The following is an 18,385-nucleotide window of genomic DNA, read 5'->3' as shown; positions in this document are numbered from 1 at the left end:
CCAAGTGTCAGTGTCATTATCCTGTACCCCAAGTGTCAGTGTCATCGTCCTGTTCCCCAAGTGTCAGTGTCATTATCCTGTACCCCGAGTGTCAGTGTCATTATCCTGTACCCTGAGTGTCAGTGTCATTATCCTGTACCCCAAGTGTCAATGTCATTATCCTGTACCCCAAGTGTCAGTGTCATTATCCTGTACCCCAAGTGTCAGTGTCATCGTCCTGTTCCCCAAGTGTCAGCGTCATTATCCTGTACCCCAAGTGTCAGTGTCATTATCCTGTACCCCAAGTGTCAGCTTCATTATCCTGTACCCCAAGTGTCAGCTTCATTATCCTGTACCCCAAGTGTCAGCATCATTATCCTGTACCCCAAGTGTCAGTGTCATTATCCTGTACCCCAAGTGTCAGCGTCATTATCCTGTACCCCAAGTGTCAGTGTCATTATCCTGTACCCCGAGTGTCAGTGTAGATGAGAAGAAGAGGAGCACAGAATACCAAAAGGATTTCTTTATTGCACATGTTCCGTGTTTCAGAGACGTGCCGCCTTCTTCATCAGACCTCAGACGGGTCTTGTACCCCAGGTGTCAGTAAAGGAAAGTCTAAGCTCTTAGGTTCAGACTGGATCCCCATGTTTTCTCACTTCCTACTAGGCCCCACACCAGTAGTGTATTCTGCCCCCTAGTGACAATCAGACAACTTTTGTACAAAGTGTTCGTAAGGACACATTTTTTTCGTCATTTTTTGCAAAACCGCCACGTTTTCGGGAGGCGGTAATGACCCTTCCACAACAGCACTGAAAATTTCCTTTATAAATGATAGTTAGGTTCCATTACTTCAGTGAAGCAGCAGGACAGAAAACCTTTCTTAATTAGAGATCACATTTCTTTTCTTTCAGCCGCAGAGAGTGACCTCGAGTCGTCTGTGGGGACCGTGCGTCTATGGACCATTAATATTCAGATTCTCGTTCTTCCCATCTCCTCCAGAGATAAGGAACCTCGGCCTCTTGCCCTCATTGTATCGGAGATCTTTCGCACTCCTAAGATACGACAACGTGCGCCATAACTGCACCTCAATGTAAACTGAGACCAAACGTATCATCCAGGACACACCTAAGGACGGCCATACACTCTAGAAAACGGTTGGCCAGCGAGCGCTCTCTACCAATCCCTCAGCCAAGCATGATTTTTACATCTCTTAAAAGGACTGAGCATGTTGAAATCCATCTGACCAATCCTGCAATGCAGGAAGAGTCTGGAGGCCGCCATACATATTAGATGGTCCTCAGATCCCACCAAAAATTGGTGGTTTTGGCTGACATACATCTGGACAGTTTAGACAGGATCAGTAAATCCGCCCTACTGTGCAGAAAACTCCTATTACCTGTAGAGTTAGTGTTTTCCCAAGTGGCAAATGATTGGGGCCACGTGCTGCTTGGGGGACACGTCACTGCTGTGGTCAATCATTGGCCGCTGTGGAAATTTACTTGCAGGGACTGAAGCACAGTGAAGACCATTATTGGACCAACGAAGCCCGAACCAAGCACTGGGGAGCAATTAAAGGGTTGTCTGACGTCAGCCATTGGGGGCATAGTACTAGGATATACCCCCAATGTCTGATGGGTGCGGGTCCCACCTCTGGGACCCATACCTATCTTTAGGACAGAACCAGAAAAGTGAAGGAGAGCGCACCACACATGCATGGCCGCCCTGCATTCATTTGTATAGAAGCGGTGAAAACCACCGAGCGGAGAGCTCGGCAATTTTCAGCAGTTCTATGGAAATGAATGGGAAGGACACCGTACAAGCGCGGCCCACGCTCCATTCACTTCTATGGGGTGTTCCCATCTCGGACATCATTGAAGAAATATCGCTAGGATATGCCCCCCAATGTCTGATAGGTGCAGGTCTCACTTCTGGGACCCGCACCTATACTTAGAACGGAGCTCGCAATATGCTGGAGGGCGCACCGCGCATGCGCGTTCACTCTCCATTCATTTCAATGGAAGTGCATAAAATAGGCAAGCGTTTCCATAAGCCCCATAGAAGTGAATGGAGCGGTGGCCACGCTCGGGCAGTGCGCTTCCTATTTATTTCAATGGGACTTCTCAAAATATGGGCAAGATGGGCATAACCGTTAAAGTTCTTCGTTTGTTGGGTATCGCCCCATGTCTGCGCTCTTAATTTTCTCTTATCCTTATAATCAAAGACGACGTCAAACGGCGGGACTGAATTCTCAATCTTTATTCACGCAGGTAACGGTGAGCAGAAAATAACATCTCCATTGAATCTACTGAAAGCCAGTCAGCTTCATGACCGTCGGGTAGCGGGTGCGGTGGGTCATGCACTTTTCCCGGTCAATGAAGAGAGTGTTGGCCTTGTTGGCGATGTCTTTCTCCAGAGACATCCTGGTGTCCTCCAGGTTCGTAAGGGACTGCTCGGCCTCCTCCAGCTTCTGCTTCAGGAACTCTACCGACTCTGTGAGCTCTCCAACTTCACTGACCAACCTGGAGGAACAGAGACGCCAACAGATGACTACATGGTAGGTAGGGGGGCAGGGCAAGGGCGGGGGCACTGGTGAAGTGGCCTTTAGTGGCATCCCATAATACCATGTGAAAGAGCTATACCGTAAAGAGGCAAATGAAATGACCCCCCCCCCCCCTATGATCGTGCTGGTACTTACCTTCTTCCAAGTCGTAAAAGACTATTATATTCCCACTAATAAATAGAAGTATCATAATACTGTCCTCCATACTGTTATTATATAGTAGTACCATACACTGTCCTCCATACTGGTATTATATAGTAGTACCATACACTGTCCTCCATACTGTTATATAGTAGTTTTAAAGAAAAACTGAGATTTTGAGCAGCTCTCACCTGCCAGGGATTCCACTGTTATAGCACGGAACAACTCCTTCACCCAAATCAGGAGAAATACGGAAGTATAGAGAAAAAGAGGTTTTGTCCAGCTTGTGGTAATCCAAAGGCTTCTTTATTGAATATTCAGTATAAAATCCAGGTACAGAAAGCAGAGTCTACATGTTTCGGGCACAATGCAATCTTAGCCCTTACTCATGAGTAAGGGCTAAGATTGCATTGTGCCCGAAACATGTAGACTCTGCTTTCTGTACCTGGATTTTATACTGAATATTCAATAAAGAAGCCTTTGGATTACCACAACCATAAGCTGGACAAAACCTCTTTTTCTCTATTATATAGTAGTATCATACACTGTCCTCCATACTGTTATATAGTAGTACCATACACTGTCCTCCATACTGTTATTATATAGTAGTATCATACACTGTCCTCCATACTGTTATATAGTAGTATCATACACTGTCCTCCATACTATTATATAGTAGTATCATACACTGTCCTCCATACTGGTATTATATAGTAGTACCATACACTGTCCTCCATACTGGTATTATATAGTAGTACCATACACTGTCCTCCATACTGTTATTATATAGTAGTATCATACACTGTCCTCCATACTGTTATATAGTAGTATCATACACTGTCCTCCATACTGGTATTATATAGTAGTATCATACACTGTCCTCCATACTGGTATTATATAGTAGTACCATACACTGTCCTCCATACTGGTATTATATAGTAGTACCATACACTGTCCTCCATACTGTTATTATATAGTAGTATCATACACTGTCCTCCATACTGTTATATAGTAGTATCATACACTGTCCTCCATACTGGTATTATATAGTAGTATCATACACTGTCCTCCATACTGGTATTATATAGTAGTACCATACACTGTCCTCCATACTGGTATTATATAGTAGTACCATACACTGTCCTCCATACTGGTATTATATAGTAGTACCATACACTGTCCTCCATACTGGTATTATATAGTAGTATCATACACTGTCCTCCATACTGTTATTATATAGTAGTATCATACACTGTCCTCCATACTGGTATTATATAGTAGTATCATACACTGTCCTCCATACTGGTATTATATAGTAGTACCATACACTGTCTTCCATACTGGTATTATATAGTAGTATCATACACTGTCCTCCATACTGTTATTATATAGTAGTATCATACACTGTCCTCCATACTGTTATTATATAGTAGTACCATACACTGTCCTCCATACTGGTATTATATAGTAGTATCATACACTGTCCTCCATACTGGTATTATATAGTAGTACCATACACTGTCCTCCATACTGGTATTATATAGTAGTACCATACACTGTCCTCCATACTATTATATAGTAGTATCATACACTGTCCTCCATACTGGTATTATATAGTAGTACCATACACTGTCCTCCATACTGGTATTATATAGTAGTATCATACACTGTCCTCCATACTGGTATTATATAGTAGTACCATACACTGTCCTCCATACTGTTATATAGTAGTATCATACACTGTCCTCCATACTGTTATATAGTAGTACCATACACTGTCCTCCATACTGGTATTATATAGTAGTAACATACACTGTCCTCCATACTATTATTATATAGTAGTATCATACACTGTCCACCATACTGGTATTATATAGTAGTACCATACACTGTCCTCCATACTATTATATAGTAGTACCATACACTGTCCTCCATACTGGTATTATATAGTAGTATCATACACTGTCCTCCATACTATTATTATATAGTAGTATCAATCTTTATATAACTACTCTCCTGCATAACGGAAATGGGACGGATCCGTTATGCAGGCCACAGACTTCTATTATGACAGAATGAATAACGGAATGCCTTTACCGCCACGGAATTGCGCTATGGTCCGCGGTAACGGAATCCATAACACAATTCACATTATACCACAACACGAACCGTAAATGAATTTCAAAATATGAAATTCGCTCATCCCTAATAATAATCGGACTCGACCGTGTGTATAATTTATTGGCCTTAAGCCCTTCATTATCCTAGGCCAGTAGGGATTCTGGTATTAACCACTTCATTATTCTAATCCCATCATTATGCTAGACCACTAAGGATGCTGGCATCGAAGAGGACGTCCTGCGGGATATATTTTTTTTTGAAAATGGTCTTAAAAAGAAAAAGCTATAATCACCCGCACCGATCCCCACAACTTGCTGGGCCTCCACTTCCAGGTTCAGACCTGGCAGGAGACGCTGCGGCGGCTCATCACGGTGGCCACTGATTGACCAGGTGACCGTCTCCGGCCATTTCTTGTCTACCAAACAGGGACCAGGAAGCACAGACCAGAGGGGACCTGGTCATCAGTGGCATGGCAATGGCGGGGGAATCGGTAAGGACGTTCATGTTTATCATTCTGCTCCACCACAATGTATCCCGCCAGACAACCCTTTTATCCCCCTCACTCAATACACTCAGACCACAAAGGATACTGAAATTAACCTTTTCACTACTCTAGACCACCCGGGATGCTGGCATTAACCTCTTCACTATCATAACTAGAATATTAACTCCTTCATTACCTCAGATCACCAAGAGTGTTGATATGCCCATTAGTCATGGATAAAGCATAGCAAAAATGCCCAGAAAATGTAAAAAAACAAAAACAAAACAAGAAGTATTACCGCAATAATCCCTCTCCGCTCACTCACACCCAGACAATGGCTGGAACTGCAAATCAGCTCGTCACACCATGAACGACACGGAGTTGGACAATTCCTTTAAGATACCCAAACCCATGCAGTCAGCTGGTAGCGCTGCTCAGCCACGTCTCACTTTCAATCCTGGTTACTTGCCTTTTCCGTCAAGCGTCGAATAGGTAACGGTAGTAACAGCAATTTTCCAGCAAATTTTGTGGTTAATTTATTTCTCTCTTTTGGAATATTACTATTATTACAAGCTCTCGGCCGCATATATTAGGAGAAAGTAGTTATTTTTTATCTTACAGGTTTTTCTCTGATGCTTAGATGGGAAAGGAGGGTCGGTATTTCTCATTTATGCTGCGGCCTCGGGGCTTCTTTCATCTCTATATTCTCCGTATTAGGGACATTTGACATGTTGGATTATTTTGCATTCTCCCGTCATACCCATGCATTCTCCGTGCGCTTATCACAGAGACGAGACTTCATTTTTTTTCCCTCTGCATGTTTCTCCATGATCAAAGCGGAACGTCTTCGTGAAGTGATCCCGGTGGACACTACACAGTAGCGGGGACATGACTCATTGCTCCTCGGAGCCTCAGAAGTGGGGTCTGACTTGAATTGGACGAGACCTATTATTAAGAGCGGCCTCATCAATCTTTAAACGCAGGACATCTTCCAACCTAACAGAGCAAACCTCGGAACCCGGCTCCAGAACACAAGGGTTCTCAAATCAATATCTTAGGTGGGTTGTTCACTTCTTCTCAGCGGTGGACGGTTTTTAGCGTTTTTGCTACTAAGTTGGAGCCAGATTAGAAACAAATGGATGCTTTCTTCCAAGAAGAGTGCCCCATCTGTCTACTGGTTGTGTGTGGTATTGCGGCCCGGTTGCATTGACTTAAATGGAGCCTTGGTGCACTACCAGACACAACCTATGGAGGACGTAGCCATGTTTTCATAAACTTGTGCAGCTTTGGTATATTTTGGAATAGGCAGACCTTCTTGAGTATGGCAGATGTTGTACTGGAACGCGATAGGATTTGGCCCACCTTTATCACCATTATACATTGCTGTGTTAACTAACCTAAACCAGTGATGTCTCAGGTGGGTAGATCTGGGCCAACACCTGACTGACACTAATTTCTCTCGACCCATTACACCCTTATACACGTGACCACTCAACTCTGTGGGGCATGCATGTGTTCTCAGTGTGGAGAAGGGTGTAAGCCTCTGCAGGTGTCCGATTATCTCCCCTAAGAACAGACGGATCCTCCATGCCTGATCCAACATGCCCATTCCTCCTTTCCCTTCCGACATTTGAGAGTGGGGGCACCACCATACCTAATAACTGGTCAACTGCTCCTACCAAAATTGGGGAATTTGACTGACAATCTAATTTGTACAGCCGCCTTTAGACCAACCGACCAACTCAATTGTACAGCAACGGTTTCAGAAGTAGAAGAAGCAGTAGGTGGAAGAAAACCTTAGGCACCTCCATTTCTACATTGCAAGATTTGAAACCTGACAAATTTTTGGGATTTGTCACCAGTTGACCAGCTTCACCCATATAGTAAACCAGCCAAAGCCCAGTTTTTCATTCACCACCAAATTAGGTACTGTGACTAGGACATGGTCATCATGATGCATGGTGATTGATGGAGGTAGCTCCACCAGTAAACTTTGAAGTGCCCCATACCAGGATCCTCATCCAGAACCATCTCAGGAACAGAGGCTGGAGTAATATTCCCGATTCCCTGCACTTACCGGAACTGTACAGGATCCCTGCAGAGCTCTACATTGGGTCTGAAGGACCTCTGATACAACCGAGTCTGAGCAACCTTCATAGGAGCCTCCTTATCTGTGATGGCCTGCTTGAGAGCAGCAATATTATTCTCCTGATCTCCAATCTCCTTCAGGGTCTGTGCAGAGAAAAGAAAAATTACAATATATACATCTAAAAGTGCCGGTATTTTTATACAGAACCTCGTTTTATTTCATTTACTCAATAACCGCCCTCCGGAGCCTTTGTAGGTGCTCAAATATTTGCAAGGATATTATGGTGTATCGCCAGGAGGTTGAGCGGTGAATATCCAAGTGTATTTACACAGGGAACATGTCAGGAGTCTCAGCCAGATGCAAATACAGCGAGGAAAAAAATATCCCCTCTGCTTATAGCCTATTAACAACAGTCACAATATACAAAAGGTGGCGTTAAAGGGAAGGCAAAAGGGTTGGCTTAAAGGGACTGTCCACTTTGGACAATGGCTTTTTGAGAAAAGGATTAAGATCGTCCTGCTCCTGTGACCCTAAGTCGATAGCTGCAATCTGTGGAGAAATCTGAAAGCAACTGTTCAATTTTCCTGCAGTGCCCCCACAGGAGAAATGAAGTATTACAAATGTCTCATTGAAATCAAAGGGCTGATTGTATAAGACATAGATGCTCCAGGTCCTCGAGAGAGAGAGAAAGAGAAAGAGAGAGAGAGAAAAAGAGAAAAAGAGAAAAAGAGAAAAAGAGAAAAAGAGAAAAAGAGAGAGAAAAAGAGAAAAAGAGAAAAAGAGAGAGAAAAAGAGAAAAAGAGAGAGAGAGAAAAGAGAGAGAAAAAGAGAGAGAGAGAAAAAGAGAAAAAGAGAGAGAGAGAAAAAGAGAAAAAGAGAAAAAGAGAGAGAGAGAGAGAGAGAGAGAGAAAAAGAGAAAAAGAGAGAAAAAGAGAAAAAGAGAGAGAGAGAGAGAAAGAGAAAGAGAAAGAGAAAGAGAAAGAGAAAAACAAGCGCTCAATTTCTCTGCAGCACCAGCACAGGAGAAATGAAGTGTAGCAAGTGTTCAGTTTTTCCACAGCACTCCCGGAGGAGAAATGAGGTATTACATATTTATCATTGAAAACAAGGGATGGCTAATAAATAAGGGTTCTCAATGAAGGGGTGGATGCCACTTTCTAAACCAGGCAAGCAATCAGTTAAAAAAGACTCATGTGAACAGGAGGCAACCTCAACAAGACTGGCCATATTAGCATATCATCCATATGTACCTTGCTCAAAACAGGGGGCGCCATAGGTAACCGCCTTTGGCCGTTTGATTCTTCAGCTATAGAGCCTAAGGCTACTTTCACACTTGCGTTTGGGGTTCCGCTTGTGAGATCCGTTCGAAGGCTCTCACAAGCGGCCCCGAACGGATCCTTTCATCCCCAATGCATTCTGAATGGATAAGGATCCGCTCAGAATGCATCAGTTTGGCTCTGTTCCGCCTCCATTCCGCTCTGTAAGCGGACACCAAAACGCTGCATGGCCGTGCGGAGCCAAACGGATCCGTCCTGACTTACAATGCAAGTCAATGGGGACGGATCCGTTTGACGTTGACACAATATGGTGCAATTGCAAACGGATCCGTCCCCCATTGACTTTCAATGTAAAGTCAGGACGGATCCGTCTGACTAACAATTAGACTTAGACTTTTTTACATATAATGCAGATGGATCCGTTCTGAACGGCTACCATCGTTTGCATTATAGGTGCGGATCCGTCTGTGCAGACACCAGACGGATCCGCACCTAACGCAGGTGTGAAAGTAGCCTAACCTATACATTTGATATATTAAAATTCCCCCATGGCACAAGTATGGCCAAAGCGGATCCACGGAGAGCATAGCCCATCTAAAATAAGAGAAGCAGTGAACCTGGGCCCCCTCTCTCCAGGGGCCCCATAGTATCTGTATGAAGTGTCCTCGATAATTGGCTGGAGCGGCTCTCCTGAATTCCTTCATGCATGTAATTAGTGACTAAGGATCTAAATATTAGGGAAACCCGAGCCAAGCGCCACTTAACAGATGTCTGAGTGCTCGCATTACACCGTCAGGTCCCTCTAATGAACAAGTGTTAGCGGGCGGATGAGTCGCACGGTCGGAAAACAAACAAGTGAAACAAACAGCGACGTTCCGAGTTTAATGATCTGTCAGCGACTGTTGGCTGCGTGGGTTGTTATGGAAACCGCGGGGACGCGCGGCACGGGGCCAAAGGGCCAAAGAAAATATAGAAGTAAATTAATTATCTTCACAATCGCTACATAAAACCTACACAGACGACGGAACCGATACTAATGGGGCTAGACCAGAAATACAGCAGAGCGCTAATCATACGAGATACACCGAACGGCACAGGGACGGGTGTGTGACGGGCGACTCCCTGGGAAGTCAGTGGCCGCCATGTAGGTGCTCAACCCCGACACGCACCGCACACCAGGGTCAGTTGTAGGAAGTCAATTTACCTATTTGTATGTTTTTGGAGCATGGGAGGAAACACAAGGAGAACATAAAACCCATCTATCTATCATCTGTATATCAATCTATCTACTGTATCTATCTAATATCTATCGATCAGATAGATACTGTAGATGTACAGTACTCCAGAATAGTACTTACAAATTGTTTCTTGTTATATAATGTTCTGAATGTATTGTATAACCCAGTATAGCTTTGTATGGATCAGTCAGGGTTAACAATCCTGCCTCTGCTCTTGTAGGAAGCTAGGAGATGGACTTAGGTCCACCCCTGGTTCAGTGTGATTGTTAGCTGGGAAAGTGAGAGCAGCTACATGTGCTCATTCATCGGAGCCATCTCTGCTTCACAGTACTCCAGAAACAGAGTAAGATAAAGAACTAGAAGGTCCAGACTCTGCGAGGCCGAGCACTGGAGACAATCAGTAAGGTATTTGCTGTATAAGGCTCATATGGACTCTACTGCAGTGACAGGGACATTGCTGATACACCGTTCATACGTGGACATGACCTGGCCAGCTGTATCTCAATCCTCTCCCTCTCAGCTGGGAATTACAGACACCACTGTAAGAACCTTATTACCGGCCTTAGATGCTGCAGAGAAAAACCTAGGAAGAATAGAGGGAAGGAGTACTACAACTCCCATCCTAGCCTATTTACACACATTGCTATCATGGAAGATTTGCGCTGTGAATTGACTGGAACTGAGTTTTGATCCATTGGATGTACTACAACTCACATGCCTGCAGAGGGAGTACAAACTGGCCCCATATCTGGAGAAACTCCCCAATCCAAGAGACCGACAGATCCTGAGCCGCTACAGACTGAGCGCCCACAGCCTGCTCATTGAATCCGGGCGTCACCGACAGAGGTACAAACCCAGGGAGAGCAGACTGTGCCAGCAATGCGACCAGGAGGCCGTGGAGGATGAGGCTCATTTCCTGCTGCGGTGCCCCAAATACTCAGGAGTGAGGGAGACTCACTTCAGGAGACTGTCTGATCTCTGCCCAGACTTCACCTCCATGGAGGAGGAAGAGAGACTCTCCATACTGCTGGGGGAAGAGGAGAACACAGCGGCCATAGCAGCACAATATATTACTGCCTGCCATAGACTGAGAGGAGCCTGATATACCATGGACTCCTAGACCCCCGCCCTGGACATGTCCCCATCCCCCAAACCTACCCAATTATTTCCTACTTGCTTTGGCAATGCTAAAATGTATTTAGTCCTGCCAATAAAGATTATTTGATTTGATAGATAGATAATGAGATACATATGAGATAGATAGATAGATAGATATGAGATGATAGATAATAGATAGATAGATAGATAGATAGATAGGAGATAGATAGATATGAGATAGATAGATAGGAGATGATAGATAATAGATAGATAGATAGGAGATGATAGATAATAGATAGTTCATTAACCAGGAAGCCCAAGAAAAAAAACCCAGACACTTCTGTCTTACAAAGATGAGAGGCTTTAAGTGGTCTCCACCCTGCTGGGAGTTGTAGTTTTGGAGCCGACATACATGGCTTTAGATGAAGATCTTCTGTCTTCTGGCACCTCACCTTCTTCAGGTGGTCCTCCAGCTTCCTTTTGACGTCCTCCACCTCCTCGCATCGTTTGGCGAGGGCGCTGTTGACCGCGTCGCACTGGGATCGGAGGTCTTCCGCCGTGTCCTGCAGGATACTGTCGACCAGGGAACGAAGGTTGATGGAGGCCATTCTCTCCCTTTCTGCCCTGTATATGTTCTCGTGACTGTACTGGGCCCAAGACTCTGGGGTAGAAGTGCTGGAAACACAAAAAAGGGCGACTTTATTAAAAGGAGACGCGACTGCCTAAAGCGACAGAAAAGGGGTGAGCAACTGCGCTGCCCCCAAAGTCTGCCGTGCAGAACAGCTGGATGTGGGGGGGACTGTCGCCCTCGGCTCTGGTTACGCCGTTGTCCTGTTCTAGGGGATGACGATAATTCCTGTTTTTCGGAATGGTTTCTTCGCTGTCGGTCTACTGGCTACACCGCCGTATCTACAGGGGTCACGCCTCAACAGATGTTGTTTGGTCAGGGGATGTGCGCTCACTAATATGGATGACACCACGTAGGATCTATGGCCACAAGAGTCTAAAATAGCACGGCCAATTAAAGGGGTTGTCCGGAATTTGAAAAACAAAAAGCAGCGCCACCGTTGTCCACAGGCTGTCCCTGGTATTGCAGCATGTAAGTGAACAGAGCCGAGACGTGCAACAGACACAGCCAATAGACGATAGTTCTAAAAAAAAAAATCTAGAAACCCTTTGGGGGGGGATCTGAAGGTTGGAGTTCCCCTTTAAATGTTGGTAATTTCCTAATAATTATGTGTCAGGCTGGTGCAGGCAAAAGCTCGTCATTCATCCAGCTCCGCAGATTAGTCGGGGGCGCGTCTAATAAGCCGATCAAAAAATAAAAATCAATTAGAATTAGCGATGAAGAAACGCGGCGCGAGGGATTATAAAAGAGGAAGCCGAGGAGCCGGGGCGGTTCTTAAAATCTGGCGCATTACGTACGGGGTGAAGAAATCTACGCTACTGTATATGTTGTCTCTTAGTCCGGCCCCCGATTGTCCAGAAATCCTGGTAATCCAGACCATTGGGAGCTTCATGTATGGGTCTATGGGGCATCTGCACTGAGGTTGCGTTTTATCCTCCAGTCACATGCAAAGCAAAGGTATCGATCCTGCCGGTTGCCATTTTAAATGTGTGGCAGTCATGTGACCTCCCACCACCAATCACTGCACTCAGAAAACAGGAAGCCGGCTGGATTCTAAACCTATCTTTGGATGTTACCGGAGAATAAAACTCAAGATCGGAGCAAAGTTAGAACAAGGGGCAGATTCATTCATCAATATTTTATGTCGATTTAAAGGGCGCCTGAAACTGGTGGCATGTAGACATCTGTGTTGGTCCCATGTCCATATGTGCCCGATGTTTTATTATATGCAAATAAGCCTCTAGGAGCAACGGGGGCGTCGCCGTTACACCTAGAGGCTCTGCTCTCTCTGCAACTGCCGCGCCCTCTGCACTTTGATTGACAGTACCAGGCGTGAAAACGTCATCACACCTGGTCAAAGTGCAAAGGGAGCGGCAGTTGCAGAGAGAGCAGAGCCTCTAGGTGTAACGGCGACGCCCCCGTTGCTCCTAGAGGCTCATTTGCATATATGAAAACATCTTTTTTTCTCAGCAATGCGGGCACATATGAACATGGGACCAACACAGATGCCTTCAGCTGCCAATCTCACATGTAACAGGTCAGCCAGTAGACATTTAGGACATTTCCTCTAAAAATTTGCTAGAACAATTAAAAAGGCATGTATGGCCTAATACAATATTTGGAGCGGACCTAGAGCATTATTCATCCTGAGCTACATGGTCCGGGAATAGAATGCCCGACGTGTAGTGATGACTGACACACCAGGAGAGAAAATCAAGGGCAGGACGAGGGTGGTAATGCGAGTACGAAAAGCAATGGTGGCCTCTAGTGGCCACAAATATATTGCAGCATGTATTAATTTAATTTTTTTTTTCCCGGTTTGACGCTCAGTGTCCATTACATTAATTAAACGAGTTGGGACGGGAGGGAATAATGAAATAGCTAATTAAAACGCAGAATGAGACGCCCGTAAATAACATTTGAATTACTGCTCCGGGTGATGAATGAGCATTTAATACATCCGTCGAGACCTGAGGCTTTTTTTTTTTCATTTCGACAACCGGTGTTGAGCTCTGCTACCTCGTCTATTCGCCGCTTATCATTTAGTCGAAGTGAATCCTGCACCGCCCAAAGTAGAACGCTTTACTAATACTAATGCGTCAAAGAGACGCATCATTCATAACACATTAGCGCCAAACGGCGGCTCATTCATCTGCTAGCGCCGTTGGCAAACAGATCTGCGAAGGAAGGAGCTGTGCGGAGAACGGCGTAATTCCCATTGACATCACTTTTGGTTTCCGAAATGCCCAATGAATTTAGATCACGCTAAAGTACGGAGTTTGCAGCGAAATACCATGAAAAACGGACATTGAGATTCCTTGCGTCGTCTTTGACAGAATAATCAATGTCCCAGAAGATCTCATTTAGGGTTTACTCGCTGCATGCAGCCCTGAATCCTAACATCACAGCGAAGGCAAATGCCTGCCCGTCACTGTACGGAGGGGAAAACATTCCCCGTGTTCATCCGATAAGTATCTGCTGCCATCTAGTGGTCACGTCACAGAACACAAGCATTTGCACAGAGGGGCGCCTGAAGGCTAAAAAGAGAAGTATAAAGGCTGGTCTGGTGTCTGAGGGGCCTGAATTAAGCTGCGTCTGGTCTGGGGCCTTATATTAATATAGGGGGTCTGAGTCTGAGTATATTTAGGATTTTTGGTCTAAAATGAATATAGTGGTCTGCTCTGGGTCTAATATTAATATAGAAAAAAAATCAGAATACTGTATATTTAAGGGGCCTGGTCTGGGATTTAGAATTATTTTAGGGGCCTTATATTAGTACAGGGGGTATATATTCAGAAAGTCTGGCCTGGGATCTAAAATGAATATAGGGGTCTGATCTGGTTCTAATATTAGAGGGGTTATCCGATTTTTGATTCCTCACAGGGAATATACTCACCGCGCTCCCCGCGCCGCTCCTGGTCCCCGCACCGCCGCTGCTGCTTCTCCCTGTGCGCGGATTAAAACATCCGGTGTCGGGGAGGAGCAGCCAATGGCAGGCGGGGGGAGCCTCCCTAGCGTCACCTGAGATGCTAGGGTGGCTCCCCCCCCGTCCCCGCCTGCCATTGGCTGCTCCCCCCCGACACCAGATGTTTTCATCCGCGCACAGGGAGAAGCAGCAGCGGCGGCGCGGGGAGCGGGGTGAGTATATTCCCTGTGAGGGGCCCGGCACATGGGTGGGCTGTTTGCAAAATTGGATAACCCCTTTAATATAAGGAGTCTGAATATATTTAGGTGGTCCGGTCTGGGATACGAAATTAATTTAGGTATCTGGGGTCTTTTATTTATATAGGGGGGGGGGGGGGTAGGTTTGAATGTATTTCGGAGATCTTGTCTGGGTCTAATATTAATATAAAGAGTCGGAATACTTTATATTTAAAGGGGCCTCATCTGGAATTATTTTAGGGGTCTGGTCCAGGCCTTATATTAATATGGGGGCTCTGAATATATTTAGGAAGTCTGGTCTGGGGAATGAAATGAATATAGGGGGTCTGATCTGGGTTTAATATTAATATAAGGAGTCTGAATAGGTGGTTTGGGTTTTAAAATTAATTTAGAGGACTGGTCTGGGGTCTTGAATTAAAATAGGGGTCTAGCTTTGAATATATTTAGAAGGCTTGGTCTGGTGTCTGAAATGAATATTGGGGTCCGGTCCAGGTCTTATATCAATATAAAGAGTCAGAATATTGTATATTTAAGGGGCGTGGTCTGGGATTTAGTATTATTTTAGGGGTCTGGTCTGGGGTATACAGTAATATTAATATAAGGAATCTGAATATATTTAGGAAGTCTGGGGTCTGGTTTGAGTCTAAAATGAATATAAAAAGTGTGAATACATTTAGGTCGCCTGGGCTGGGATTCAAAATGAATTTAAGTGTGTGGTCTGGGGTCTTATATGAATATATGGGGTCTAGGTCTGAATATATTGATAATGTCTGGTCTCGGGTCTGGTCTGGGTTTAATGTTAATATCAAAACTCTGAATATATTTAGGTAATCAGATTTGGGATTTAAAATTAATTAAGGGTCCTGGTCTGGGGTCTTACATGAATATAGGGGGTCTGGGTCTGAACATATTTAATAGGCCTGGTCTGTGGTCTAATATAGTGGTCTGAATATATGTAAAGGGTCTGTTCTGGGGTCTGATTATATAGGGAGTCTGGTTTGGGGTCTGGTGTAAATAAAGAGGGTCTTAATATATTCAGACATATCCTTTCATATGAGCCACGCCCCTTTACTAGGCCACTCCCATTTGTGTCATGACCCGCTGCTCTCCCAGATGAACACCAATGTATTGGAATTTGTCATATGTACGTGCGATCAGTAGTGGCTTGTAGGGGGTTAACTTTTAGCGGTTATTAATCAGTCAGTGTGTGAGATTCCGCCGGCTCATCCTGCCTGTACTTTACTTGCAATGTTTTACTCTTGCTTGTGTGCTATGACTAAGAAGGCAGAAAACACTCGAAACACAGCAGCAGGATTGCACGCCTGTTGTGTGTCCACTTGGCTGGATTTTAATCTGCATAAATAAATTAAGATTTTTACCGCCTGCTGGAATTCCTTTTCTGCAGTTTGTGTTGCCCAACACTCTCCATGCCCGGGATGCTTGCTGGGAGCCGGCCGTATTGTTTATGGCTTCAGGGATTAATCTTCTCTACTATCTTAGTTCAACAAGGATGATGGCAAAAATCCCTCCACTACCCTAGACCACTAGAGAAGCATAAAATAACGCTATACCCTAGACCACCAGGACAGTCAGAAATGAGTTTCAATTTCTGTCCTTATTTTCTGTAAAGTTTGCTGCACCTTATAGTTTGGCAAATATTGAAAGTATCATAACATTTCCCATTACCTACAAGAATATAACTACTATAATACTGCCTCCTATGTACAAGAATATAACTACTATAATACTGCTTCCTATGTACAAGAATATAACTACTATAATACTGCTTCCTATGTACAAGAATATAACTACTATAATACTGCTTCCTATATACAAGAATATAACTACTATAATACTGCTCCTATGTACAAGAATATAACTACTATAATACTGCCTCCTATGTACAAGAATATAACTACTATAATACTGCTCCTATGTACAAGAATATAACTACTATAATACTGCTCCTATGTACAGGAATATAACTACTATAATACTGCTCCTATGTGCAAGAATATAACTACTATAATACTGCTCCTATGTACAAGAATATAACTACCATAATACTGCTCCTATGTACAAGAATATAACTACTATAATACTGCATCCTATGTATAAGAATATAACTACTATAATACTGCTCCTATGTACAAGAATATAACTACTATAATACTGCTCCTATGTACAAGAATATAACTACTATAATACTGCTCCTATGTACAAGAATATAACTACTATAATACTGCTCCTATGTACAAGAATATAACTCCTATAATACTGCTCCTATGTACAAGAATATAACTACTATAATACTGCCTCCTATGTACAAGAATATAACTACTATAATACTGCTCCTATATACAAGAATATAACTACTATAATACTGCTCCTATGTACAAGAATATAACTACTATAATACTGCTCCTATGTACAAGAATATAACTACTATAATACTGCTCCTATGTACAAGAATATAACTACTATAATACTGCTCCTATGTACAAGAATATAACTACTATAACACTGCTTCCTATATACAAGAATATAACTACTATAATACTGCTCCTATGTACAAGAATATAACTACTATAATACTGCCTCCTATGTACAAGAATATAACTACTATAATACTGCTCCTATGTACAAGAATATTACTATTATAATACTGCTCCTATGTACAATAATATAACTGCTATAATACTGCCTCCTATGTACAAGAATATAACTACTATAATACTGCTCCTATGTACAAGAATATACCTACTATAATACTGCTCCTATGTACAAGAATATAACTACTATAATACTGCTCCTATGTACAAGAATATAACTCCTATAATACTGCTCCTATGTACAAGAATATAACTACTATAATACTGCCTCCTATGTACAAGAATATAACTACTATAATACTGCTCCTATGTACAAGAATATAACTACTATAATACTGCTCCTATGTACAAGAATATAACTACTATAATACTGCTCCTATGTACAAGAATATAACTACTATAATACTGCTCCTATGTACAAGAATATAACTACTATAATACTGCCTCCTATGTACAAGAATATAACTACTATAACACTGCTTCCTATATACAAGAATATAACTACTATAATACTGCTCCTATGTACAAGAATATAACTACTATAATACTGCTCCTATGTACAAGAATATAACTACTATAATACTGCTCCTATGTACAAGAATATAACTACTATAATACTGCTCCTATGTACAAGAATATAACTACTATAATACTGCCTCCTATGTACAAGAATATAACTACTATAATACTGCCTCCTATGTACAAGAATATAACTACTATAATACTGCTCCTATGTACAAGAATATAACTACTATAATACTGCCTCCTATGTACAGGAATATAACTACTATAATACTACCTCCTATGTACAGTAATATAACTACTATAATACTGCTCCTATGTACAGTAATATAACTACTATAATACTGCCTCCTATGTACAAGAATATAACTACTATAATACTGCTCCTATGTACAAGAATATAACTACTATAATACTGCTCCTATGTACAAGAATATAACTACTATAATACTGCTCATATGTACAAGGAATATA

At 43.1% G+C, this 18,385-nt stretch overlaps 1 protein-coding gene across 1 annotated transcript in view; it reads right to left on the bottom strand.

Annotated features, from left to right (window-relative positions):
• Positions 1-2,220: 2,220 nt before the first annotated feature.
• TEKT4 (tektin 4) overlaps positions 2,221-18,385 on the bottom strand; it is a 29,214-nt gene continuing 13,049 nt past the window's right edge. Inside the window, exons 4-6 of the mRNA XM_040441097.1 lie at positions 11,440-11,662; positions 7,363-7,517; positions 2,221-2,498 (exon numbers count right to left, since the gene is read on the bottom strand). Coding sequence (XP_040297031.1) covers positions 2,282-2,498; positions 7,363-7,517; positions 11,440-11,662 — 595 coding nt within the window. The 3' untranslated portion in view covers positions 2,221-2,281. The remainder of the gene's footprint in view (positions 2,499-7,362; positions 7,518-11,439; positions 11,663-18,385) is intronic.

This window comes from Bufo bufo, chromosome 7 (assembly GCF_905171765.1).
Source record: "Bufo bufo chromosome 7, aBufBuf1.1, whole genome shotgun sequence".
Taxonomy (NCBI): domain Eukaryota; kingdom Metazoa; phylum Chordata; class Amphibia; order Anura; family Bufonidae; genus Bufo; species Bufo bufo.
The sequence above is the reverse complement of the archived record's forward strand: the minus strand, read 5'-3'. Positions and strand labels throughout refer to the sequence as shown.